This window comes from Ailuropoda melanoleuca, chromosome 5 (genome assembly GCF_002007445.2).
Source record: "Ailuropoda melanoleuca isolate Jingjing chromosome 5, ASM200744v2, whole genome shotgun sequence".
Taxonomy (NCBI): domain Eukaryota; kingdom Metazoa; phylum Chordata; class Mammalia; order Carnivora; family Ursidae; genus Ailuropoda; species Ailuropoda melanoleuca.
This window is the reverse complement of record NC_048222.1, coordinates 113,086,579-113,113,104: the sequence shown is the minus strand read 5'-3', so window position 1 is coordinate 113,113,104 and position 26,526 is coordinate 113,086,579. Positions and strand designations below refer to the sequence as shown.

Sequence of the window (26,526 nt, the reverse complement as noted above, 5' to 3'; positions counted from 1 at the left end):
GGGGGGACACACTTGATCTCAGTACTCAGCTACCTAGGCACCCCATGTGCCGAGTAATTTTTAAAGAATACTTAACTTGAGGGAAACTTTTTCTTTTTTTCTCGGGGGGGAAAAGAAAACATTTGGCTTCTAGGATCAATTGTCTTGATGTTTACATTTTTTAGAATTGTTTGGTAGTGCAAATAAGTGCCTTATTTTAAAAGTCATCTATTTTATTTGGGATAGTGTATATTTAATATTTTGTAAAGGCTTAAAATCTGCTTACCAGTCAAAGTGACAGGATTGAGCTTAAAATTTAATGAGTAAATCACTTCATTCTACTATTTCTTAGTTTATTTATAATAGCAAATGCAACCAGGCAATTATATATTCTCTGTTCTCTTGTGTAGAAACAGGGGTAAAATGCCAAAAAAAAAGACTGGCGCGAGGAAGAAGGCAGAGAACCGCCGGGAACGTGAGAAACAGCTCAGAGCATCAAGAGGCACCATAGATTTAGCTAAACACCCATGCAATGCATCAATGGTAACAGCTTTTTTGGATACCTGTTGGTGGTTGAAAAACTGTATAATACTTATCTGAAAAATGCCTGAATAAAATTTTAGTGAATACAGCGTTGCTGCATATATTTTATTGAATTTCAAATCTGTGTTAGAGGCGTGTCCATTATTTTCATTAATGCTGAGTAGCAATGATTTTGTTTGATTTTATGTTATTTATAAACCTAGCATATTACTTGGCTGCTGTTAGTGATAAGTAGATATGGAACAAGAATACATACTAGGGATTGTGTGATGTTTTCCAGCTTCTCTAACATCATATTCATAATTTGTCAGTTGGAGACTTTTCATTATTTCTTTTAGCAGTTCTTAACTCATTTGATTTCTCTTTTCTAAACTTTCCACTTTCCTTGACATCTCTTTTGGCTAACTGTTCTATTATTACCTTCTTTTCCTGTGCTCAGTGGGTTAGTCCTGATCATTTCTGGGCTTGTTTGTTCAGAGTGTGAAAAAGCAAGATTATCATGTGATTATGACCCCTTTTCTTTCTTTGATGGTGTTTCTCTGAGTTGTCCCATATTTCCCTGTTTCCGGTCCTTTCTACTTTTTCTATTCCTGCTACTCTTTCTTCTTCTTCTTTTGTTTCATCTAAACATCATATGAAATCCTTAATATGACTTAATTCCCTGATGTTTCTTTTGCATCTGTGTTGTGCCATGTACTATTTTAGGCACTGTGGGGTATACAAAAATGAATGACACAGTCCTTGTTTTGACTAGTGTATAGGTCAGTTGTCTTGTGTCTTACTTAAGATTTGTTTGTTTATAAGTAACAAATCCAACTTAAGTAACTTTAGGGAGAAATAGAGTTTATCAACTAACGTATAGTTGGGAAGGGCAAGGATGTAGCTGGGACACTGGGACCCAGGGACAACTGGAACCTGGAACAACCTTGTAGTTCCATCTTTTGCTTGTGTTTCTTTTTCCTTATTAGTTCCATTTTCTCAAATTGTCTTACCCCATTTGTTTGGGTTTGTAGATACTGGTAGTTTGTGTGTCTCACATCCTGTAATGTTGTCAGAGAGGGAAAAGAACTCTGATAGATTAGACTTGGTCAGGTGCCCATCCCAGGGCTAACATTTATGACTGGCATAAGGATTATATAACACAGATAGGACAGATGGTAGAGATTCCCTTGAGGGTCATTTCTAGAGAAGTGGGGTATGGGACAGACAAAAGACACATACATAAATACACAAAATGAAGGCTAGAGTTTGATAAGTGTTGTAATAAATGTACAATTAAGACTAAGGTACATTTGGGCAAAGCAGGGGTAAACTTGAGTCCGTGGATGGGGTATAGTTCATAGAGGAGGTGGGTTCATCACCAGAACTTTCAAAAGGTAAAGATTGTAAGGATAGACTTTTCAAGGAAAAGTATTAGAATGGTAAGGCATGGAAAAAGTACAAGACCTAGTTCATGAATGGCTGACAAATACAGACTTGAATCTAAAGAGAATAGGCCAGCAAGGTTTGAATGTGGTTAGGGACCAGATTGTTGAGAACTTTTAGTAGCATGCTTAAGATTCTAGATTTTCTGTGAGCTTCATCATATTGTGTTCTCTACTATTTCTTGTGTCCGTTCTGTAATATTTGTCTGATTAAAAAGCAACAGCAACAAAAAAACACAACCAAAAATAAACTGTTGCTTTATTCATATAGCCTTTTGTGAAAATCCCACTCCTGTCTTTGGTGTGCTATGTCCAGGAACATACCTTTGTTATTAAAATATGTATAGATGCTTGTATATGTGGGTGAAGTTGGAGGCTTTGGGGAAGTGTTATTTAAATTTTTAACATGAAAAACGGTATTCTTTATAATATATAAGTAAATTTGCAGTTTTCAATCAGAAAATTAATGTTATGTTTTTATATTTTACAGGAATGCGACAAGTGTCAGAGGTATATTTTTATTTCTTTTTCTATTTATATGTAATTATATAGATCCTCTCACCTTTTATCTGATAATGACTGTATTTTAAAATTTTATTTCACATGACAAGGAGGCAGAAGAACCGAGCCTTTTGCTATTTTTGCAATTCTGTGCAGAAGTTACCAATTTGTGCGCAATGTGGTAAGTACATCATAACTGAGGACCGAAGCCTTTTCTTTTTTCAACCATTTTGTTTTTGCAGTTAATCAGTTTGAATCTGCAGGTTTATCATTTTTTATAGTACTGTTCGATCTTACCATTAATCACAAAATGTTATTTGGTCTAACACTATCAAGTCTTGATTTTGTCTCTTTGATGTAAAGTTGAAAAATAATTACGAGGCAGTTTAGATATAGGTTGCTACCATGTTGTAAACATTAAAAGATCGGATTTCAGACTGATAATGTTTGGTGATCTGAATTTTTAGTTATACTAACTTTGTCTTGCTGTATCTGTTTGTATACTATTCTAAGTTTTGATTCCTGCTGATATTGCCCACAGTATCTTAGACCATTGAGAATAAATGTATTCCACATTTACTGGTGCCAGTTTTTTTCTGTTTGGCACTTAGCATATGTGGAATTTCCTCATATGTTTTCCCAAGTGATTTTAGTAGAGTTCCTGAGCTATGTATTCAGTTCCCAGGTATTTATTCAGAGTAAATGATTATTCAAAGTAAACTAAATGGTAAAACTAAATGGTAGTCCATACAAGAAGATTGGTGTTTCCCAAATAGCCTTCCACAGAATATTTGAGCTATTAATAGGTCTTGTCTTTTCTTTCTCTCTTCTTTCTTTCTTTCTTTCTTTCTTTTTCTTTCTTTCTTTCTCTTTCTCTTTCTCTTTCTCTTTTTCTTTTTCTCTCTCTCTCTTTCTCTTTTTTTTGAGAGAGGGAGAGACAGAGGGAGGGGCAAAGGGAAAGGGAGAGAGAGAGTCCCAAGCATGCACCATGCCCAGCACAGAGCCTGATACAGGGCTCGATCTCACAACAGTGAGATCAGGACCTGAGCCAAAAGTAAGTCAGACACTTAACCAACCGAGTCACCCAAGCGTCCCTTAATAGGTATTTCTTAAAATAATGCATACATTTGAGAAATGCTGCTTATTCATCTCTGTGTTTTTATCTGGGAGATTTCTGTTACATATTTGTATGTTAAGGGTTCTGAAGACCTCCAGTAAAGAAACCTAATTAATTTTGTTCACACTCCCCAAACTTTTATTTGAACAAATATTCCCTTTGGTTATGGGGTGATAGTTTCAGGTGGAACACAGTTTGGGATATACTCACATAAATGTGTTTATGTATGATAACTGCAGAAAATTAGGGAAGTTTAGGGCTACATCCCTGAATATTTCTAGTGTAGTTCTGGTTTTCAAAGGGGCCATCCTTTGAGGTTTATCAGCTCAGGTCTTACTCTCAGAGTCATGAGTTTAAGCCCAGCATTAAGCAGGCCTAGCATGGAGTCTACTTAAAAAAAAAAAAAAAAAAAAAGAAAGAAAATACTGGCCTAGGGAGACTACTTGTCTGCCAGTTTTTATATCCTTATTTTATAAAAGACAAATGAATCTAGAATGAGAGAATAGAGGGGTGCTTGGTTGGCTCAGTCAGTTAAGTGTCTGACTTCAGCTGGGATCCAGCCCTGCGTTGGGGTCCCTGCTGGGAGGGGGTGGCAGGGTCCACTTGTCTGGCTCCCTCTGCCCCTCCCCCAGCTTGTGCATGCTCGCTCACTCTCTGTCAAATAAGTGAAATCTTAAAAAAAAAAAAAAGAAAATGGATTATGGAGATTGAGTTCTTGCTAGGACCATCCCATATTTTCAGTGTTGTCTGGGCTTGAATTATATAGTGCTGTGTACGTGGATTTATTTCCCACTTACTGATTCTTGTACTTAGACATGGAACAGTTAGGTAGCTGGTGTCTCTCATTTCCAGTCTCTCTTCCCATTTCCTGTTGTCCTAGCTTTGTTCCTCAGATAATCAAGATAATGGAAAATTGTGCATCTTCTGTGTGTTTCACGTTCTACTTTGCAGAGTCTGAGATGGGTGATTAATATGTCCCCATTAATTTTGACATAGTATATGATGAGTGAATTTCCTGATAGTGTTTCATGTTGGTGATTTGCTGCTAGAATAGAGCTTTTGTGGCTATATTGAGATTTTTAGCTCTATCACTGTATTCCTGTTCTTTCCGCTCATTTGGGCACTATTTCAAAATTCTTTTGGAAAAATGTTTATTTGGGGGCTATGTTTGTAAATTTTTACACATAGATAAACTAATAAGTGAACCAGGTAAACTGCATTCTCACTGTTTGGTTTGGTTTGAGATGTTCTGTGTAAAGAAACAATAACTTCAAACCAGCTGTTTTTATGTGAATTATATACTGTAAAATTCATTTTGAGGCATAGCTTTTTAAAATCTGTATTCATTCATCTGAAAATTCACAAGATTTTAAACTGCTTTAATGATTGTTAGATTACAGACTAACTTGGAATTTCTGATTTTAGTGCAAACAATAATTACCATATAATTTTATTGTGTAATACATTTTTATAGATTTACTAATAAATTTCTAATCTTAAAAGATCTGATTCAGGTTAGATCTCAGTTACATTGATCTCGTTTTTTTTAGTAACATGAGCAGTAAACTGATTTGTATCCATTTTCAAGTTATTCCTATAGGAATTGAGGCTAGATAAAAAGCGACATTAGTGAGTACTTACATGTACTACTTTGCAAGAATGATAATGCAAATTTGTCTCTTTACTAGGGAAAACAAAGTGCATGATGAAGTCTTCAGACTGTGTCATAAAGCATGCTGGTGTGTACAGTACTGGCCTCGCAATGGTGGTAAGTTTCTTGTCTTCATCTCTTAGATGAGCAGGTTTCCAAGCATAAGAACCATTTCTGACCAATGGTTATTTTTTCTAAATAGCACTGTGTGCTCCTTGATTCAGTCAACCTGGAGTTTTCTGGATTATCTGCGTCATTTTCTTTGTATGATTTTCCTATATTATCCACTTATTTTTTGGTTCCTTCCTTTTTTTCTTATTGGAAAACATACAAGAAATGGAAACTTTTTTAAAGTTGACTTAAACAAAAATTCATTTGTCAATGGTACCTTTCTAAAGTATCTTAATCAGACTTCATAGAATGTCATTTACTGTACTAAAAGCCCTGCTTAAGCAAGGTTCAAGCTTTTGGTTAAAAAGCAGCTTAGTTTGAAAAGAACCTAGTATTTGTAGCTTTTTTATAGCTGTACATTTCAAAAAAAAATACATATTTAACATAGTCTTACACAGAATTTCCTCATTACATTAGAATTTTCTAAGGAAATTCATTGTTTTAAATAGGCATACCTCAGAGATACTGTGGGTTGGTTCCAGACAGTTGCAATAAAGCAAATACTGCAATAGAACAAGTCAAAATTAATTTTTTGATTTCCCAGTGCATATAAAGGTTATGTTTACAGTATTTACTATACTGTAGTCTATTTAATGTGTAATAGCATTAATCTAAAGAAACATTTTAAGTACCTTAATTAAATATTGCTATAAAGTGCTAACCATCATCTGATCTTTCAGTGAGTCGTAATCTTTTGCTGGTGGAGAGTCTTCCCTCAATGTTCTTGGCCGCTGATCAGGGCGGTGGTTGCTAAAGGTTGGGATGGCTGTTGCAATTTCTTAAATAACAATTTCTCCATAGCATGTGATACTATTTAATAGCATTTTACCCACAGGAGAACTTCTTTTAAAATTGAAGTCAGTCCTCTCAAACCCTGCTGGTGGTTTATAAACCAAGTTTATGTAATATTCTCAATCCTGGGTTGTCATTTCAACAGTCTTCACAGTGTCTTCACCAGGAGTAGATTTCATCTCAAGAAATCACTTTCTTTGTTCATTCATAAGAAGCAACTCCTCATCTGTTTTACCGTGAGATTGCAGCAATTCAGTCCCATCTTCAGGCTCCACTCTTTATTCTCTTGGTATTTCCACTACATCTGCAATTACTTTCTCTACGGAAGTCTCGAACCTGTCAAAGTATTATCTATGATGGTTGGAATCAATTCTTCCTAACTTTTGTTAATGTTGATATTTTGATCTGTTCCCATGAATCAGTAATGTTGTTAAAGGCATCTAAGATTGTGAGTCTTCTCCAGGTTTTCAGTTTACTTTGCCCAGATCCATTAGATGAATCACCATATGGCAGCTATAACCTTACAAAATATATTTCTAAATAAAAAGACTTGAAAGACAAAATGATTTGTTGACCTAGGGGTTGCAGAATGGATGTTGTGTTAGCAGGCATGAAATGACATTAATTTCATTGTACCTGCCCATCAGAGTCCTTGAGTACCAGCTGCATGGTCAGTGAACAGTAATATTTTGAAAGGAATCCTTTTTCTGAGCAGGTCTCAACACTAGCTCAAAGTATTCAGTAAACCGTGTTGTAAATAGATGTGCTGTCATCCATGCTTTGTTTCTTTTATTAAGCACAGGCAGAGTAGAGTTAGCATAATTCTTAAGGGCCCCAGGATTTTCAGAATGGTAAGTTAGCATTAGCTTCAGCCTAAAGTGACCAGCTCTTTTAGCCCCTAACAGGAGAGTCAGCTTATCCTTTGAAGCTTTGAAGCCAGGCACTGACTTCTCTCTAGCTATGGAAGTCCTAGATAGCATCTTCAAATTTAAGGCTGTTTGTCAGCATTGAAAATCTGAGGCTCAGTGTAGCTGCCTTCATGAATGATCGTAGCTGGATCTTCTGGATGACTTGCTGTAGCTTCTGTATCAGCACTTGCTGCTTCACCTTGCATTTTGATGTTATGGGAGATGGCTTCCTTCCTTAAGCCTCATGAACCAACCTCTTAGCTCCAAACTTTTCTTCTGGAGCTTCTTCACCTCTCTCAGTCTTCATAGAATTGAAGAGAGTTAGGGCCTTGCTCTGAATTAGGCTTTGGTTTAAGAGAATGTTGTGGCTGATTTGATCTTCTATCCAAACCACTCAGACTTTCTTCATATCAGCAGTAAGTCTGTTTTGCTTTTTTTTATCAGTCTTGTGTTCATTGGAGTAGCACTGTTAGTTTCCTTGAAGAGGTTTTTTTTGTTTTTTGTTTGTTTGTTTGTTTTGGTTTGGTTTTTTGCATTCACAACTTGGCTGAGTATTTGGCACAAGAGGTTTATATTTGGCCTGTCTCAGCTTTCAACCTGCCTTCCTCAAGAAGTTTAATCATTTGTAGCTTTAGATTTAAAAGTGAGAAATGGGGGCACCTGGGTGGCTCAGCCTTTGGCTTAGGGTGTGACCCCGGCGTTCTGGGATTGAGCCCCGCATCAGGCTCCTCCACTGGGAGCCTACTTCTTCCTCTCCCATTCCCACTGCTTGTGTTCCCTCTCCCGCTGCCTGTCTCTGTCTGTCAAATAAATAAATAAAAAATCTTAAAAAAAAAGTGAGAAATGTACAACTCTTTCACTTGAACACTTAAGAGGCCATCGTAGGCTTATTAATTGGCCTAATGTCATTATTGTGTCTCAGGGAATAGGGAGGCCTAAGGAGAGGGACAGAGGAGGGCAAACAGCTGGTCGGTAGAACAGTCAGAATACATATAACATTTACCGGTTAAGTTTGCTGTCTTATGCAGGCATGGCTTGTGGCACTCCAAAACAATTACAGTAGTAATATCAAAGATTACTGATCCCAGATCACCATAACAAATATAATAATAAAAAGTTCGAGATACTGTGAGAATTACTGAAACATGATGCGGAGACGTGAAGTGAGCAAATGCTGTTGGGAAAATGGCACCGGTGATGCAGGGTAGCCACAACCTTGAATTTATAAAAAATACACTAGCTGTAAAGTGCAGTAAAATGAAGCACAGTAAAATGAGGTATGCTGTAATAAAAAGAATGTGTGATCCATTTTGCTCTCTTTTTCACGAAAAAATATCTCTTTAACCAATTTTACTGTTTTCTGTTGTGTGGTTTATTTATTTATTTTTAAAGATCTATTTATTTGAGAGAGGAGTGGGTGTGGAGGAAGAGGGAGAGAGAAACCCAAGCAGACTTGACTCTTGAGTGCAGAGCCCGACGGGCCAGTTTCACGACCCTGAGATCACAACATGAGCTGAAACCAAGAGTCAGATGCTTAAAAGACTGTGCCACCCACGTGCCCCACTGTTGTGTGATTCTATGCTCAGGTCCAAATTTCATTCTATGAGGAACGTAATAGCACTTCTATGTCAAGCAGATACTCTATTTATAGCAACTTCCCAAGAACATAATTTTCTATCTTGAAGCACACGTTTATATGATCTATTTCACATGTGCATATCTTACAGAAGCAAGAAACTAGACATATTCATCAGTATCTTGTGAATTTCTCCACATTTTAAATATAGGATTCTCAGTGTTATCTTTATTCATAAATCAGTGTAATCTTCCTTGGTAGCTTGCTTATGTCCAAATTTATCAAATGCTTTTTAAAAAATTCACTAAGTTGTGTGAATGTGAATGATCTCTTATATAAAACATTTCAGTAGACTCATGTATCATTAGCTGTAAATTCTAGAAAAGTGATTTTCTGGGAATCTTTTAGTTTCCTGTTGAAATTCCCTCTCTCTTCCCTCTTCTCTACCCTGCTTTGCCCTGGGAACCTGCCCTCTGTGTATGGACTGGATCAATGGCTTTCTCACCTTCTGGCTTCCCTTTGGGTTCAGCCAGTGGAAGACCCTGGCAGGACACCTGTAGATGGGAGGACAGTACAGCCTGGGTTTTATTAGCTTATCCTAGTTTGGACATGGATTAGCCGCAGTTCTTCTCTGTATGGCCAGGTAATCCTCTCCACACTGCCCTCTCTCAAGGTTCTGGTAACTCCCTCCACTCCCAGTGTTTTAGGCTCAGGGGTGGTAACTGCATCATCCCTTTTGTTTTTTCTAAGCCATTCCCTGTCCTTTGGAAATCACCTCTTGTAAATTCTCCTGGATTACTCAGTTCAGTGTGTTATCTTCTTATTGTTAGAACCTTGGATGTTCCAAGAGATATATTTGAGGATTTACCATCCACAGCGATAATCCATTTTTACAGCTCAAAAAACTTCTTTCCTATTTGTTCTTTACTACTTCTGTTACAGAGTCTTGAATACTAGAACACTGAATTGAGATTCAGAGCACTGTGGTTTAAATCCCAGCTCCACTGTAATGTAGCTCTGGGATTTGCACTTAAGCCTTGGGCCCCTATTTGTCACTTGTAAAGGAAAGACCAGCTAGTCCCATTTTCTTTCTTTTTTTTTTTTTTTAAGAATTTTTTAAATTTATTTGTCAGAGAAAAAGAGCACACACAAGCAGGGGGAGCAACAGGCAGAGGGAGAAGCAGGCTTCCCACTGAGAAAGGAGCCCAATGCGGGACTTGATCCCAGGACCCTGGGATCATGACCTGGGACAAAGGCAGACGCTTAACCGACTAAGTCACCCGGGTGTCCCTAGTCCCATTTTCTTAAGATTCTTTCTAGCAATTAATACTCTATAGATGTCACTGTGCTATTGAAAGATTTAGTCTATCTTATCTTGATGTAGAATTGGAGAGTCTTATCCTATTATTTAATTCTATGTATTTTATTTTAATTTTTTTTGCACAAAGAAATGTAGTGATGATTCAAAGCATAAGTCACCTTAACAGAAAAAAGATGCTGACAGAAGTTTAATATTTTTTCTCAGTTATTCTAGAAAAGCTATGTGACTCATTTTGTAAATGATTCAGGAAGGAATTTTCTTAAGTCAGAAATATTTCTAATTAAAAAAATTCAGTTTGGTTACTGTAATTGCTGTAGATAAGAATTTTTTTTTTCCTAAATATTTTATTTTATTTATTTACTTGACAGAGATAGAGACAGCCAGCAAGAGAGGGAACACAAGCAGGGGGAGTGGGAGAGGAAGAATCAGGCTTCCAGCGGAGGAGCCTGATGTGGGGGCTCGATCCCAGAATGCGGGATCACGCCCTGAGCCTTAGGCAGACGCTTAACGACTGAGCCACCCAGGCGCCCCTGTAGATAAGAATTCTTCAATGTGGATTCTGGACCCCATTCGAATTAGAATTCAGTTTGAAGGCAGCACTTTTAAATCCGTGACTTACTTTAATGATCGGTACTAGGATTAAGTGTGTAGTTCCCCCTTCTTTTTCTTTTGATTTATAGTCAGGTTTTTTTATATTATAAATACCTGTTGGTGAAGTAATTTGATTTTCAGAGAACTTTCTTTAATTTTGGCTTACACAAAATTTAATGAAGTCACCCACTATCACTGAGGGTTGATAACTTGCTAAACGTATACAGTTTTGATGGTTGCCATTGGCTAAACAATGGTTGCAGCCAGGCAAGAGACAGAGATTAATTTTGTGTGTTCCTTGGTTGCAAGGGTGCAATATGTGACTTCTGTGAAGCTTGGGTTTGCCACGGCAGGAAATGTCTCAGTACACACGCCTGCGCCTGCCCTCTTACTGACGCTGAGTGTGTGGAGTGTGAGCGAGGCGTCTGGGACCACGGTGAGTGATTACATACGAGCAGTGAACTTTACTGTAAGCAAAGGCTGACTTTGAAACATTCTGGATGCTCTTCTTATATGAGTATCCACTTTTTTATGGTTGAGTTTGGCAGTTTTCATTGCAGCCTTTACCAGAATAAAAACTGTGTTACTTTGGTGCAATTCTGAAATAAATCGCTTGACTTCTTTAAATTGAAATTTGTCATGTTTACATTTGTGTGTTTTGTTTTTTAATTCAATAGGAGGCAGAATATTCAGTTGTTCTTTTTGTCATAACTTTCTCTGTGAAGATGATCAATTTGAACATCAAGCCAGCTGTCAGGTCTTAGAGGCGGAAACATTCAAATGTAAGTTTTTATAAATTAGATGTCCTTTATACCCAGGATTCTTGATAGTTTTAAGTGTGAGACTCAAAAAAGAATCTAATTTTTCATGTAGGCTTTTGTGGTCTGTAATTCAACTTAATATCTATTTTCTGTTTCTAAAAAAAATTCAGAACCACATAGCCTGTTTTATTCAGTAGGGATGCCACTGGCATTTTGGTTGGGTCAGTTCTTTGTTATGTGGGATTGATCAGACATTATAGGACTTGTAGCCTTCCTGGTCCTGGGTACGAAATATCATTTTCACCTCCAAGTTCGAGTTACTATAACAAAAACTCCCACCCCTACCAACCCCCAACCCACGTACATTTCCAAATGCCTTCAAGTAAGTGATATGTGATACTACCCCTGGTTTGTTCCTGCTAGTTGGTTTCGGTGACTGTTAGACAAAAGTATGCGTCAGAAAGACCTGCAGAGGTTTTTTAAGAACATAGGCACCCAGGTCTCTTCTCTGGTGATTCTTTCAAGTCTGTGGTAGGTGCAGGCATATGTATTTTATCTACACACATAATTGTCATATAACTTCCAGTTTGAGAACTAGTGTTACTGACTGGGTATTATCAATGGTATTATTACCTTTACAAATAGATTGTGTTTTATAATTTCTGCATTATTTTTGATTCTCAAAAGCTCAAGATTTAGAGTCAAACATTACTTAAATTTTACCTGCTGGTTCTGTGATTTTGGGCAAATCACCAAATCTTCCTAAAGCTGAGTTTCCTTATATATTAAAGGAAGATGCTAATTTCTTTTTCAAAGAGTTAATTAAAATGAGAAACAATATGAAGTGTTATTATGGTACCTTTTACTTAGAAGGCCCTTATTAAATAGTTGATATCATTATAGAAAAGGCTGAAATTCCCCAGATACTTACTACCTTGAATTTGGTTTTTGTTTTGATATGAAATGCTAATCTCTATATTCTCCTATAAATTTAAAGTTGATAAGTTACCAGTTTTAATATATGTCTATATATAAATGCATATATATGTAATTCTTAAAATATTGCTATAGAAAAACTCTCAAAGGTTAAAGAACATCTCAAAGTAGATAGCAATTTTGAGCCATTCTTTGGCTTCTGCAAAATGTATAATACAGAAATTGAATTACTTTATTTGGGGCTTGAGAGCTTTGAGTATTTTGTAGCATTTGAACCACAAAGATGGGCAACTGTGAGTGAGAAGACTGTAATTTCATCAGAAAGTTTTAGTGATTCAGTAAAAGACAAAGGAAAAATACAAAAGCAGAATAGTTGACAGGATTTTAAGATAAATCTATCATCATGTCTTTGATACCTGATATGAAGGTCATGCTCATTGCAGGTTCCTGGGTGTCTTTGGTTTACTGTAATTTATCTTCTTTACTTCTTTTTTTCTTGCTTTATTTTTTTCTTGCCGTTCTTTCTTTGCCGGTTGCCACTCAGTGCTTGTTTTTTCTGAAATATTTTCCTAATCATACCCATAGGCCCCAAAGTTATAGCTTGTTTCCACCCCCTTAATTGGTTATATCTCATCATTTATAGGTTTGACTTTACTTAGGAATTGGGAGATCCAGAAGTTCTTTAAAATACTTATTTACCTGCATTATCAGTGGGAAGGATGTTTTAAGAAAAAACAAAACAAATGTGTTGACTCTGCCTCTATTTTTTTAAATAATTAAAATGGCTCCGGGACTTCTAATTTAAAATGGCTTATTATCAGCAGGTTTTCATGCATCGCAACCTGCTCTCTTTAAAAATACTCTGAAGACATAGAGATAGATTTAGAATGGAAACCATTCCCTAGTTTAACACTAGGAAAGTCAAAGTGTTTTTAGAATCTGAGAGAAATGCATTGTTTATGTAAGTCCAAGATTGTAGTTCTTGGGGAGAGGAATAAATGGGCAGTGAATTGGAGTGCATATGTGTGGCTTGAGGTAATTAGGGAAAGAAGAATGGTAGGGCCATGTTCCATCCTAGTTTGAGTTCCCAGAAGAAAGGATGAGGGTACGATAGGCAACAACTAATTTCTTGGGATCATGTCTGTGGCATGTCGAAGACTCAAGTAGTGGAGGTGGGAGAAGATTCTATATCAGAAATGCGTGGGGCTCCTGGGTAGCTCAGACGATTAAGGTCTGCTTAGGTCATAATCCCAGGGTCCTGGGATCGAGTCCCGCATCAGACTCTGCTCAGTGGGGAGCCCGCTTCTCCCTCTGCCTGCTGCTCTGCCTCCTTGTGCTTGCTTTTTTTCTCTCTCTGTCAAATAAATAAAATCTTAAAAAAAAAAAAAAAGAGAAAGAGAATGCCTGATGTACACTGGGAGATTGGGTTGGGAGCTTTGTACTTCCAGGATGTGTTCTGGCTATGTATTTAAAAGAGATTTATAACATTTTGGTTAAATATATCCCCGCCCCTTTTTTTTTTGACCAAATGAAGAAGGAGCCAAAAAACTCTCTGGGCGTATCTTCAGGTGGAAATGATTGAGATTTCAGATTTTTGTCCCCACAGACTGAATGAAATAATATGGTTATTATTGGAGTAATTTGGTATACTTATATATGCCTAATATAGTTAACCCTTGAACAATATGAGGGTTAGGGGCACCAACCCTCTGCATAGTTGAAAATCTGCATATAACTTCTGACTCCCCCAAAACTTAACTGCTAATAGCCTACTGTTGACCAGAAGCCTTACTGATAGCATAAATGGTTGATTAACACATGTTTTGTATGTATTATATATTCTTACAATAAGTAAGCTAAAGAAAGTAAAATGTTACTAAGGAAATCATAAGGAAGAGAAGATATATTTAAAGAACTGCACTGTATTTATTGAAAAAAATCTGCACATAAGTAGACTTGGGCAGTTCAAACCCATGTTGTTCAAGGGTCAACTGTATATAGTAAGTACTCAGTTGATTTTTAACTTTTATTATTAACACGTAGGACAAATAATACATATCCAACTGAATTACTGGCATTACTGTGGAAGAAAGCAGGATGGTTGGACAGAAGCAATAATAATACACATAATTGAGAGCATCATTTCCGAGTTTAAAAAAAATATTTGCCTATTCATATTAAAAAGGCTACCCATGAACCATGCAAAATTAAGTAAGAGAATTCCCAAATTAGAAACATCTGGTCAAATATTTGCATTACAAAGACAGGCTTTTTTAAATTTCTTTTCCTTTTTATTATTTTAAGACCTCTAAGTGAATTGGAAGTTAATAGTTTATATTCAGGCTTTATTAGGGTAAGGCTTAGTTTATTTTCTCTCTATATACCTCTGGTACTTTTTTTTTTCTTTTTCCATTTCTGGCACAGTCAGTATGTGCCAGACATTCTGGCCTTTTTGATGTATTTGCACTTAAGTTTAGGTTTTTCCTCAGTAATTATAGGTGGTGACCAAAATTAACATGGCTTACTGACTAAAATAGGAATAAAATATTTTGGGATTTTTTTTCCATCTTTTACTGCCCACTTGAACATTATTTTCTTTTCATAGCCACCCTTTCTACCTGACGTATTCTATCCCCTTATCAGAAGTTATGCAAAAAATGGCAATAGCCTGCGTCATCAGGAGAGATTATATATTAATGGAGAAAATTACTCTTTTAAAAATTTATTTATTAAAGATTTTATTTTTTTGAGAGAGAGAGAGAGAGCGTGCGAGCAGGGGGAGGGGCAGAGGGAGAAGCAGACTCCCCACTGAGAGTGAGCCCCACGTGGGACCCTGGGATCATTACCTGAGCCTCAGGCAGGCAGACTCTTCACCGACTGAGTCACCCAGGAGCCCCTTTTTTTAAGATTTAAGCATTATGTGATAAAGGGAAGAACTTCAGCCAGTGCCATCGAAAAAAGGATGTCTCACCATTTCAGTTTTCTAAATATAATTAATGAAGTTTGCCATCTCCTGGATCTGGAGAAATGGAAGATTGGAGAATCATTAGTGCCATACTTTCTTTTCTTCCTCCTGGCTGGGGATTCCATCCATTTTATGTGTCCTCTAGGTTCTATTACGAGACAAAAAAAAAAAAAAATGTTAATAATTGATCTAAGTACATCAAATATAAATCTGTGGAAAATAGTGTTTTTGTTCCAAGTTTGAATCTGGACATTATGTATTACGTATTTTTGCCCATAGGTGTTTCATGCAATCGACTTGGTCAGCATTCCTGTCTCCGTTGTAAGGTAAACTTATCTGTTTGTTATTTTTAGATTTTGTTTTTAATCCCAGTACTCCTCCACCTTGGATTATTTATAGCTATAATTAATCTCCGAGGGCCTTTAAACATTATGTAGTTTACTTCTTTAATTTGGAGATTGTGAAATTGAATTGGGAAAGCTGAGTGACTTTCCAAAGGTCATCCAGTTGGCTTATCTGATGTGACACTAATGCACATATCTCCTGAATCTTGGCTCAGTGTTTTTACACCTTAGGTTTATGGAGAATATTCTGACCAAAATGTTGAGGGTATATTTTAATTAACATCAAAATTCACTTGCTTAGGAGAGTGAGTAAGTGAGAATTTCCGTAATGTTCTATTTCCTTAGATCTTACCTCCAGCATTTCCGTTTGTTAAAGATCACTGAACAGGTGCAGCCAATTCACTTCCTGTCAGAAACGTGTCTCTGATTCTTCTGGTCCTAACCCTGTCTCTTCTTTCTCTCTCAGATCTGCCCCAATTTGACCAAATGGCATTCAGGTGTTGTCTATGCTGTTTCCTCTGCCTTAGATCCCTCTTCCAATTTTGTTTACCCCCTGTACCCTTGTTCTCCTTCAGATCTCAGCCAACATGTCATGTTTCCCAGGAAGCTTCTTTCCTGAATCCCATAACCGGTTTGGTCCCCCTCCACTGCTCTTCCCTTTCAATGCACAATGTCTCACAATTACCTTTCCTCTTGTCTGTGTCCCCAGTTAGGTTATATATCTGTGAGGGTGGATGCGCTATTCACCATTACGTCATCAGGGGCTTTGTGAATGCTTATGTTATTTATGAATGAATCAATGTGGCTACACTGTCATACCCTGTATATAGTTTCTGCTTTATGTTAGGTCATAGTTCAGAGAGGTCTGGCAAAGACTATTTCCCTTAAGAAATTTAAATCAGGAGTATGACCAGTCCTAACAAAAGTCTTAATCTCTACCCTAACAAAACTGCCTTTAAATTTCCTGGAAATATTGAATGGTTATTTTGTATATTTTTTGAATTATTTATTTACTTGCTTATTTTTACTTCTCCTATATAGGCTTGTTTCTGTGATGATCATACAAGGAGCAAAGTGTTTAAGCAAGAAAAAGGAAAACAGCCTCCCTGCCCCAAATGTGGACACGAAACTCAGGAAACTAAGGATCTCAGCATGTCAAGTAAGGCTCTTCTTAAAATATCAATAGAGTGATTTTTACTTTCTTGCTTAGACAAGATTTATCTCTTTTTTTTTCTCTTTCTATTTTTGTTTTTGCTTCTTCTTCATATATGAAAAGATGAATGTGTTCTCTTAAGCAAATGGAATTTTACAGCCTTGGAAAATTTGTGGGTGAAGTTTCTCAATTTAACTTAAGAAATACACCATCATTCACTTTGATATTTGGCATTTGACTCAGTTAATGACATAGTGAATACTGAAATTTAAGACCAAAAAGTGATTTTTCTGCCTTTGCTGAAGCTTTCCTTGTTAAATAATTGAGTAGTTATAAATCTTTAACATTCAAGTGCTGGTAATCTTCAGTGCTTGGAAGTTGGAATTCATTCTGAAGCTTTTTGTAGGTGTGTGGTATTTGAGCAGCTGTGCGTATTATGTAATATATCACTACTCTAGGAAATTGTCTTGTGGTTTTTATATAACTTTTCTATGAAGGAATAAGACTACTACAAACAAGCTTGTAGTAACACAGCTTCTAATTTTGTTAAAGAGAAACATAGAACGGATGGTTCCATAGAATGGAACCAGAATTCTAAATGACTCTGACAGTACTTTTATTTAATCAAAGATGTAGTTGTACAATGAGTCGCACTGATGATTTGGCTGATTTTTTGCACTAAACCATATTGCCCCTTAGAAGAAATGAAGGGCTTTGTCTTGTCGGACACCAGAAGTATAGAGTGAGTTCTCTTAAGAAAAATGTAGTGACACGAAATCAACAGTTCTGTGATTTGAAAATAAAATTTTAATCCATCAAATGAAGAGCATTTTAGTTTTTAACATGCCTTATTTGAATTCTGTTTAGAGAGTGCTGTTTCTATTTTGTTTTCCAACTTTTTCTAGATTTAGTGAAATGACACTGTTGTCTTTATTTTTTGTTATGTATGGTACGTATATAGACTCTGAGTAGGATAGAACTGATGGCTGTTACTAAGGTCTCCTTTCTTTCCAGTGAAATATGAAGTGAGGAAATTAGGAAAATGGGAGTAAGAAGCAGCCAATCAAATTCATACAATTTTGTATACTGTAGAGGAAAGTGAAGATGTAAAGAATCAGAACAAAGTGCCATGTACATATCTGTCTTTTGCAGCACGCTCCCTGAAATTTGGCAGGCAGACTGGAGGCGAAGAGGGAGATGGAGCTTCTGGGTATGATGCCTATTGGAAGAACCTTTCTTCCGATAAGTATGGTGATAGCAGCTACCATGACGAAGAGGAAGAGGAAGATGAAGGAGAGGATGATGACGAGGAGGAAGATGAAGCTGGAAAGGATTCAGATGCTGAGTCAGCAGATTTATTTACTAATTTGAATTTAGGAAGGACCTATGCCAGTGGTTATGCTCACTATGAGGAACAAGACAACTAGGAGAGCAGCTTGCCCATGGGTGACCGTGTCTGAGAGGAGCCAGAATATGTGTGTTCGCTGAATTGGGTGTGGGTGTTCAGAAGTACTGTCACTTAGCCTTGTGCAGAAGATTAGTCACACTCACGGGGGCAAGGAGTAGGGCATAGCATTTTTATAGGAACTGATAATCAGGCTTATAGTGTAAGAAAAAATGAATTCCGGATGTGAGATGTTTATTGATCCAAGCAATTGAAGCATCATGGATTGGAGTTTTACTGATTTCAGTAATCAGTAGGTTATGCCAATTAGATACATATACAGGATAAAAGAATAGGGTGGTAATATATTTGATTGAAATTAAATTGCTGTTTTTATTAAAAAAACACTGCTTATATTCATTCTGTCTGATTTTGTAAGATGGTAATGGGTAAAACAAATTATTGCATTTTTTCTTTGTAGGTCGACAGGATGAAAGTCAGATGTTAAATGCTGAATTTTAATTAAATATTCATATTATCTTAAGTAGTCATGATATCTATGTTTTAGCAATTACTCATTCATTTTTTTCTTCACAGTGTATGCCCTGAACAGTACCTGTTATTAATGCCTAACTGCATAGACAAAGGTGACTACAGAGCTAGTTTTCAGAGACACAGAGACAGTAGTATTATACAGATGCATTATGCATTTGTCTTTGAATAAATCTAGTATTTCACTTATATACTTTTGATAGTTCTTGTTCTCAACTTTTTAAACTTATTTGGAAAGCATTTCCAATATTTTTGTATAAACTGCTTCATTTTTCATCTGCTGTGCAAAATAGGTAGCAGGTTAATGGTGTGGTAGATGGCAGAGTTATGCGGCCAGACCCCATCACTTGTGATAGGTGGAGAACAGGCAGTTGCTGGCGCAGGTTCCAGTTGTACACCTTGCACTGGCGATGGATTGGGATGGTGTGCTTGAGAGGAATGTGTCAGTGCACCGGCTGGCATTTGAGAAGGATAGAGAAAATTGTAGCTGTGAGGATAAAAGGGTTGGATGGCTATTGCTAGGCCATTCTTATTCTATAGAAATGTAATGAACAGCTGAGGGCAATAACGGGTCGGGGGAAGCCAGGTGTGAAAGCCAGCGGGCCTCTGGATGCACAGTAGCTAGTTTTCATCTCTTGCAGCAGGGTCGCTGAGAAAGCCGAGGCCCAAGCACAGGACATGATAGTCTGTATGGATAGACTTCAAAGACAGTTGCCAAGAAGGCAGGTCTGTTATGCAGCGGTCAGGGCACTTTTTGGGCAAACCCAGGACCCTGACAGGTGAGGTGGAGGCATCTGAATGGATGCTGCTGAAGATGTTCACTGTGCAGACTCGTGAACTTTCTGAGCCTGTAGTTGTAGCCCACCCCTCTCTGGTAAGGGCAGACACTCCCGCCCCATCTCCAAGCTGGCTGACAATGCAGAGCTCTCTCCCCAAGCAAAAGGTGCCCCGTTTAGGACTTGTCCTATCTCCAGGCTACTAGATCTTGATTAGGGTTAGGTAACTATAATTCAGGTTAAGGAAAACTCAGCTGGAGAGGTGCTGGGCCTGCAGAGAAGAACAGAGTCTACCCCAAAGGAGCTGCAAGAATGGGCCAGCATGAACTGGGAGGAGCTGGAGGAGTACATGAGACAGGAAGCAGGGTGAAGATCAAGAGAGTCAGGTCGTAAACTAGGGGAGAATTTAATAGAATTTTAATAGCATTTAATAGCACCCACATAGCATCCTTGGGTTGCAGGATAAGAGCAATCTTAAATTAATAGTGTTTAACACCCTGGTTGGGATCCTGGGAGATGGTGTAACTCACTACCAGGATGGCTCCTAGAAGCATGGAAAAAGCAATGGCTAATTCTGAGCAAAGTTGAAATGTGAGCATATTATTGTGACAGAGTGTGGAGGAAAGGATTAAAAATTGAAGGAAGTGAGTATGCTGGAATGGATAGATTATCTTTGGTTGGATAGTTCGCCAGATGATTATGTTTCATAGAAGTAGGCCCACCGGACAAACCATCTAACAAAGCCATAAAGACATGTAACTGATGAGAGGGCCACAAGGGCTGCTAAGTAGTTGAGTGGTAACTGTAGGCCTCTGGTGACAATAGAAACAAACTATTACAAAGTTTAATGTGTTGGTAATGGGTGATAAGAACCTGAACCTAATAGTGGCCCAGTGGCAGTGCCTAATTGCCAAAAGTCAGGGGGCACAATTATAATGACTACAAAGGTGAGGATGGTTAGCTACTGGGGGGTCTGGCCTGCAGAGAGTTAGGGAGAAGGTTAACAAAATAGACCTCCCTTAGGGGCAAAATTATTGGGTAGCCAGTGAGAGTACTACTCCGTTTGTACCATTAGACAAGATCAAGGATGGATAACACGGAGGCTGAAGGATGGTCATCCAATAAAAAATTGTCATCCACTGCTCAGATTGTGAACTGAGTCAGCACAATGCCTGGTGAGTCTTCTGGGTTTTCGAGGCAGCAGATATTTCACATCTAAGGGTAGTGTTCTGATCCGTTTACCGGGTGATGCAAAAGGCTGCCTGTTTTGAGTAGGGCGCACAGCAGGAAAGAGCTCTGGAGCTGGTCTAGATTGCAGTGTTAGCAGCCCTCCTTTCTGCGTCACTGGGTAGATGCTACTGTATTAGACGTAACTGTGGGTCAAAGGTATCTTGTGGCATGTGTGGCAAGCTGCAGCAGGAGACTCAAAATGCCACCCCCCTGGGGTTCTAGAGGAAGGTCATGTCATCTGCGCTTACAGACTTAGACATCTCCCGGGCCAGCATGGACTCCAGCTTACCAAAGTGGGTGTAGTTACCCCCACAGCAAGATGTCACTGTGAGCAACAGATGAATGCATCATTGCTTTATGAGGGAGGTCAAACCAGCCATTCTAGAAAGACCAGTGGTTCATTCTCAGTGTGTGTAGACACACATTCTGAGAATGGGTTTGCTGTTCTTTCTGGAGGGCCTCATCCAACATCATTAGTACCTGAGGGCTTATGGAGTGTTCAGTTTACTGAGATGAGACACCACCTAACACTATGTCAGGTTGGGGGATCATCTTGAAAGCAAAGGAGGGGCAGGAATAGGCCTTTAACCATGGGATCCAAAAGTATCACATACTCCGCCACCCAGAAACTTCTTCCCCGAGGGTATGTTGTCATGCTGTGTGTGGTGAAGACACACTGAGACAGCAGCTCAGAGGCAGTTCTCTGCAAGGCTTTTATACCACCCTTCAAGTCACAGGTCCTCACTGAATCAAACATACTTCTCTTCTATTGTGTTCCCAATAGACGATCCATGTGTGATAGGTTGGATAGTGAACCATTTTTGGCTTTTTATCAGAGACCGAGAGGTGAGAAGAGATCCACTTGGGCAGAGATAAGTGACCCTTTTCATCAGGAGGATGTAAGGCTGTTTTTACATGATGGTGACAGGAATATGAGTGGAATTGGGTTTTCTAGGTGTTCCTTTGCCCCCTCGTGACCATAAATGGACATGGGAAACCACCCAGCCTATGAAGGGCATGACGACTAGATCCCTGGGGGATGAGGGTCTGGGTTAAGCCACTGAGATGAACAGAGGTAGTAGGGGGTCTGCTCCACTGCCACAGCTGCCTTGGCTGGATCAAGCCCTCCCCAGAGCAAAGCATGCAGCTAATGCCTGAGTAACTGGTTGGGCTTTTTTTGGCTCAGTATGACCCAACTATGACAAATAGCTCTTAAGCTAGTATCTCTGTACAGAATCTAGGAGCTGACACTTAACATAGGGCAGATATGTTTTTCTCCTCCTCATTTTGGTCATGGTTTGGCAAACTCCTTGCTGGGATATTGTAATGATGTGGGTGAGGGCGACCTTTATGAGTCACCTACAAGCTTCTGCTCCTGCGGAGTGTATTGCTCTGTTTCAGAATGTGAATAGTCCATACAGCGTGCACACCTGTGCTTTACGGGATGATCCTGGTTACTTATGTTCCTAATGGGAACAATTCAAAGGATGAAAGTTAATATATTAAATCCTTAATCATATTCTGTGGAATCAGTACAATGATAAATTAGACATATTGAAGCATTTTTAAATAAGGAAGTAGAATGAAAACACAGTGTTTCTGAAAGAATCTTTGTGGGAAGGCAAGATAATACGCTAACTGCAATATGCTAATTTTCCTGTATTGCATGGAGAAGCCTAGCCACAAGTCTGTCCAGACTCAAGTCTTTCTCCTCCACTCAGGATGTCTGCGGGGCTCCTTCTGGCTCTCCTTCCCTGTGCAGTGACTTGTAAACTCTCTTAAGGCAGTGAGTTGGGGCAATTGTAAGGCTCATCTTGTTTGCTTCTTATCTCTTAGGGATCACCATCCCCTTCAGTACTTGATGTCCTGTGACTTAGAAACTATTATTTCATGTATTTTGTCCTCCCTGCCCCCCCCCCCCGTTTTTCAAGGTTAGAGAGTAAATCTGGTTTCCGCTACTCCAGTTGGGCTGATGTGTAGTAACTAGTTCTGTAGAGCTGTCCCTACTTCGACATATTATTTTCCATCCATGTTTAGAAGGATTCTTAATATTTTTAATCCACCAAGGAAAGAAGGGATGACCAAAATCTAGTTGTAGTATTGTATCTATTCCTAACTCTGTTAACATAGTTAGATCAGTCATCTTGCCTTAAAAAAATCTTGTCAGCGGTCTTCCATCTGTAAAATAAGAGTAATTCTTACTACTAACTTTGCATTTAGGTGATATCAATTATAAAAATTACATTCATTGCATGTTTAATGTAAGTCCATGTTTTTATTTGTCAGGAGAAATCATGGCAACTAGTGATCTTTGTTTTTTTTCCCTCAGAGATCATTGTAATGTGAAAACTCTGACAGCAGAGGTTTTGCCTTCACAAATAGTTTAATATAAGTCCTCCAGCATCTTTCCCTTATACATAAGGGAAAATATTTTGGCCCCATCTAGTGAAAACAGACCGTGTGGTTAAATGACAGGTATATAGTCAGGTCCCCAGTTATAATTTGAGTCGATTCTTGAGCGGAGGCTTCACACAGTGGGACCAGTGATCCTACTCCCAAGGGCCCTGCTTCATACTGCCCTTATCTTAAAGCCAGAGTTCCTGATCTCTGATTTTGAATTAAAAAAAAAAAAAGATGGTTAACCTAAATTAAGTTTTAATAAACAGAACCAATAACAGAAACATCCCTAATTAGATTCCAGAGAGGAAGCAAGAAACCACCTAGAGCCAAAGAGAATAAAAATGATCCCTTCAGGACTTTATTTTGGGCTTTCACACACATGTGACCACATGGACCCAGATACAAATTTATAAGGTGAATAAATATGTACTATTTAGCAATTAGATCAAGTTACATGTCTTCAGTATTAATAATAATTATTAATAATTATTTTTTTAGGGAATACAATTATTTTTTTTAAAGATTTTATTTTTATTTATTCGACAGAGATAGAGACAGCCAGCGAGAGAGGGAACACAAGCAGGGGGAGTGGGAGAGGAAGAAGCAGGCTCATAGCAGAGGAGCCTGATGTGGGGCTCGATCCCATAATGCCGGGATCACGCCCTGAGCCGAAGGCAGACGCTTAACTGCTGTGCCACCCAGGCGCCCCTAGGGAATACAATTATTAAGTCATTGTCAGATCTCTCAATTTCCTGGAGACAATGCTTCCTGTTAAAATTTCAAAGAACATTTTTCTACAGCGTAACTCCATCATTGCTGAGTATCATCACACCAAAACAATTGATGGGATTCTCTTTTATCCAAGGCTTTAAATGTGAGTTTATTCCCTTTGCACCCATACTCACTCACACACACAAACATTACCAAATAATGTTTGCCTAAGGTTTCCAAGTATCTCAGTGGGCATTTATACTTGCAGATCTAGTCCAAGATACGAATACCCTGAACTTACTTGCCAAGAGCTATGTGTGTTGTTAACACCTGGAAACTGTGTTTAGAATCTGTTAAATAATTTTTTACTATGAGCCTGATTTCCCTAAATAAAGCATAGTTGGTAAATATCCATCATAAAACTATTAGGANTTACCAACATCCCCCTAAATAATTTTTTACTATGAGCCTGATTTCCCTAAATAAAGCATAGTTGGTAAATATCCATCATAAAACTATTAGGAAATATCTGAAATGCCATTAGATTTGATGGAGCCATTTGGTTAAAAAAATACAAAANATTAGATTTGATGGAGCCATTTGGTTAAAAAAATACAAAAACCATAAGTTAAGCTAGCTGTCTTAAAATTACACTCAAAAAAAAAAAGATGTAAACTCCATCATCTTCAAATTCTTTTGTGGTTTACAGTGATGTGTCACATGTTAGTTCCTTGCAGCCTATTTCACTCTGATCTGCATTTGTATCGGAAAACTGAATTTTCAGGGGGTGTGGATCATGGTTGTATAAATCGCAGTGGGAAAATATCCATCAATGAGATCAAATTCATACAACAAAGTGTGGTGGACCCAATTGTCTTGATCTGAACATGAGCACAATTCTCCCCGGTACAACGAAGATGCCCAGCTTCAAATGGCACACAGGCGAACTTCTTTCCTGATGCTGGACTGTCCTGTAAGTAGCAGTCAGGATTGAAGTCCAGACGTTCTACCCAGGAGTGTTTAAGTCTTTGACTGACAGGGGGAGGAGCGCACACCTGCTGTCCTGGAGGAATGGTGTAGTCTGTCACCGTCTGAGGAGTTTTGGCCATTCTCATCATGGTCATCATAGGAAGTCAAAGTCTTAATGTTTCCTTTATACAGTGATCAAGGAAATTTCGATCCTTCAGCTGGTCATAAATTAAAGGAGGCAGATCTTCACAGACTGTTTTCTAAGTAACATTTTTCTTGAACCGTTTTGTCTCTGGCCAAAAAGAAGCCCATCCAGGTGCCAGTGGTTGAGGACGTATGTCACCCTGCCAGGAGCGGCCCCGTAAGCATGCCTGCCACCTCATCATCTGTCAAAGGATGCCCATCCTTGTAAGTAGAAGCTAGGAAAGTTTGGAGAGTGTCGTCAATGTTTTCTACTGACTCTCTGTGTTTCTGGATTGCTTTACAGAAAATATTCTTGATCTCTCAATGAGCTCTGTCCCTGTATCTGAAACTAGGCAAAGGGAGCCAACCTGGCACCAGCCAGCCGCAAGGCTGAAACCTCCATCCAAATCTGCAGAGTTGTGCCTCTCACTGAGTTGACTTCTGATTTCCTTTCCACTTAGCAGTGGCTGGCTGTTAAAATTGTGAGCTCAGGAAGAGCTTCAAACCAATTTTTTTCTCTACTTTATCCCCAACTTGGAAAGTATTCTTTTGTTTCCTTTTCACTTATAGAAACGTGCTGTCTAATGTGGGCCAAATAAAGACCACTTTTTAACATTTTCTTCTGCTCCAAAAAAACCTGGGTTAGACACATCCTGTGCAACTCCCTTCCCAAACACAGGTCTTGTAGGGTGACTGTAGACATCGTCTGCATTTAGGTCTTCATTTTTACCATTAAGAAATAGTGCAGCAGCATCACTACCGGGAAGGTGAGTAAATGTCTTGCTTACCATGGTAAAACTAAATACAGGTCCATACTTCTCATGCATTTCCTAGGAATTCAGTTGGACTTTTCCCAAATGCTATGGCCTGTCTAAGGAATGGTGTTGGAGAGTAATGTACACTGGACTTTTCTCTGCGGTTGGCAGGGGGCCAGGTGGCCGACTGCAGGGCAGAGCAGGTAGACTAGGCCAAGCGTCGAGGCTCAGGCCATCAGCAGTGGTCATAGGGGGGTAGGAGTTTGCCGCCAGCCACCCGCTCCACAGTCACCCACTCCACGGTCTCCCCAGCACCACGAGCCCCCTGCAGGAAGCCCAGCACTAGCATCACTGCCCCGCAGCAGGCACCATGGTTCACCGAAGACACTGGAGGCCAAGGTCGCCCCACTCCTCCCAATCAATGCAGCCAGAGAAAACAGCAGATGGGGGTCCAGAGGTGGCCTGGACCCCCAGGTCTCCAGATCTTTGATTAAAAAAAAAAAGACTTTCAAAAGTTATATTCCCATATACAGAGAAGAAAAATCCTAAGGCTAATTTGGTGAGACTCCTGTAGCTTTTTTTTTTTTTTAAGATTTTATTTATTTATGTGACAGAGAGACAGCCAGCGAGAGAGGGAACACAGCAGGGGAGTGGGAGAGGAAGAAGCAGGCTCATAGCGGAAGAGCCTGATGTGGGGCTCGATCCCATAACGCCGGGATCACGCCCTGAGCCGAAGGCAGACGCTTAACGACTGTGCTACTCAGGCGCCCCAGAATTCTGTAGCTTTGATGGATCTTTTGGGTAACATTTTTTTCTTATTTCTATACCCTAAA

The 26,526-nt window shown here is 38.7% G+C and overlaps 1 protein-coding gene and 1 pseudogene across 2 annotated transcripts in view; one reads left to right on the top strand and one right to left on the bottom strand.

Moving 5' to 3' along the window:
* Nucleotides 1-18,664, top strand: part of ZNF330 (zinc finger protein 330) — a 20,714-nt gene extending 2,050 nt beyond the window's left edge. For both annotated transcript variants that reach the window (XM_011234471.3, XM_034661582.1), the window contains exons 2-10: nucleotides 390-522; nucleotides 2,437-2,456; nucleotides 2,558-2,628; nucleotides 5,253-5,332; nucleotides 10,884-11,010; nucleotides 11,252-11,356; nucleotides 15,516-15,562; nucleotides 16,622-16,739; nucleotides 17,886-18,664. In XM_011234471.3, coding sequence (XP_011232773.1) covers nucleotides 403-522; nucleotides 2,437-2,456; nucleotides 2,558-2,628; nucleotides 5,253-5,332; nucleotides 10,884-11,010; nucleotides 11,252-11,356; nucleotides 15,516-15,562; nucleotides 16,622-16,739; nucleotides 17,886-18,160 — 963 coding nt within the window. In that variant the 5' untranslated portion in view covers nucleotides 390-402 and the 3' untranslated portion in view covers nucleotides 18,161-18,664. The remainder of the gene's footprint in view (nucleotides 1-389; nucleotides 523-2,436; nucleotides 2,457-2,557; nucleotides 2,629-5,252; nucleotides 5,333-10,883; nucleotides 11,011-11,251; nucleotides 11,357-15,515; nucleotides 15,563-16,621; nucleotides 16,740-17,885) is intronic.
* A 5,865-nt stretch (nucleotides 18,665-24,529) lies between these two features.
* Nucleotides 24,530-25,929, bottom strand: LOC100480453 (annotated as a pseudogene).
* Between the last annotated feature and the right edge of the window lie 597 nt (nucleotides 25,930-26,526).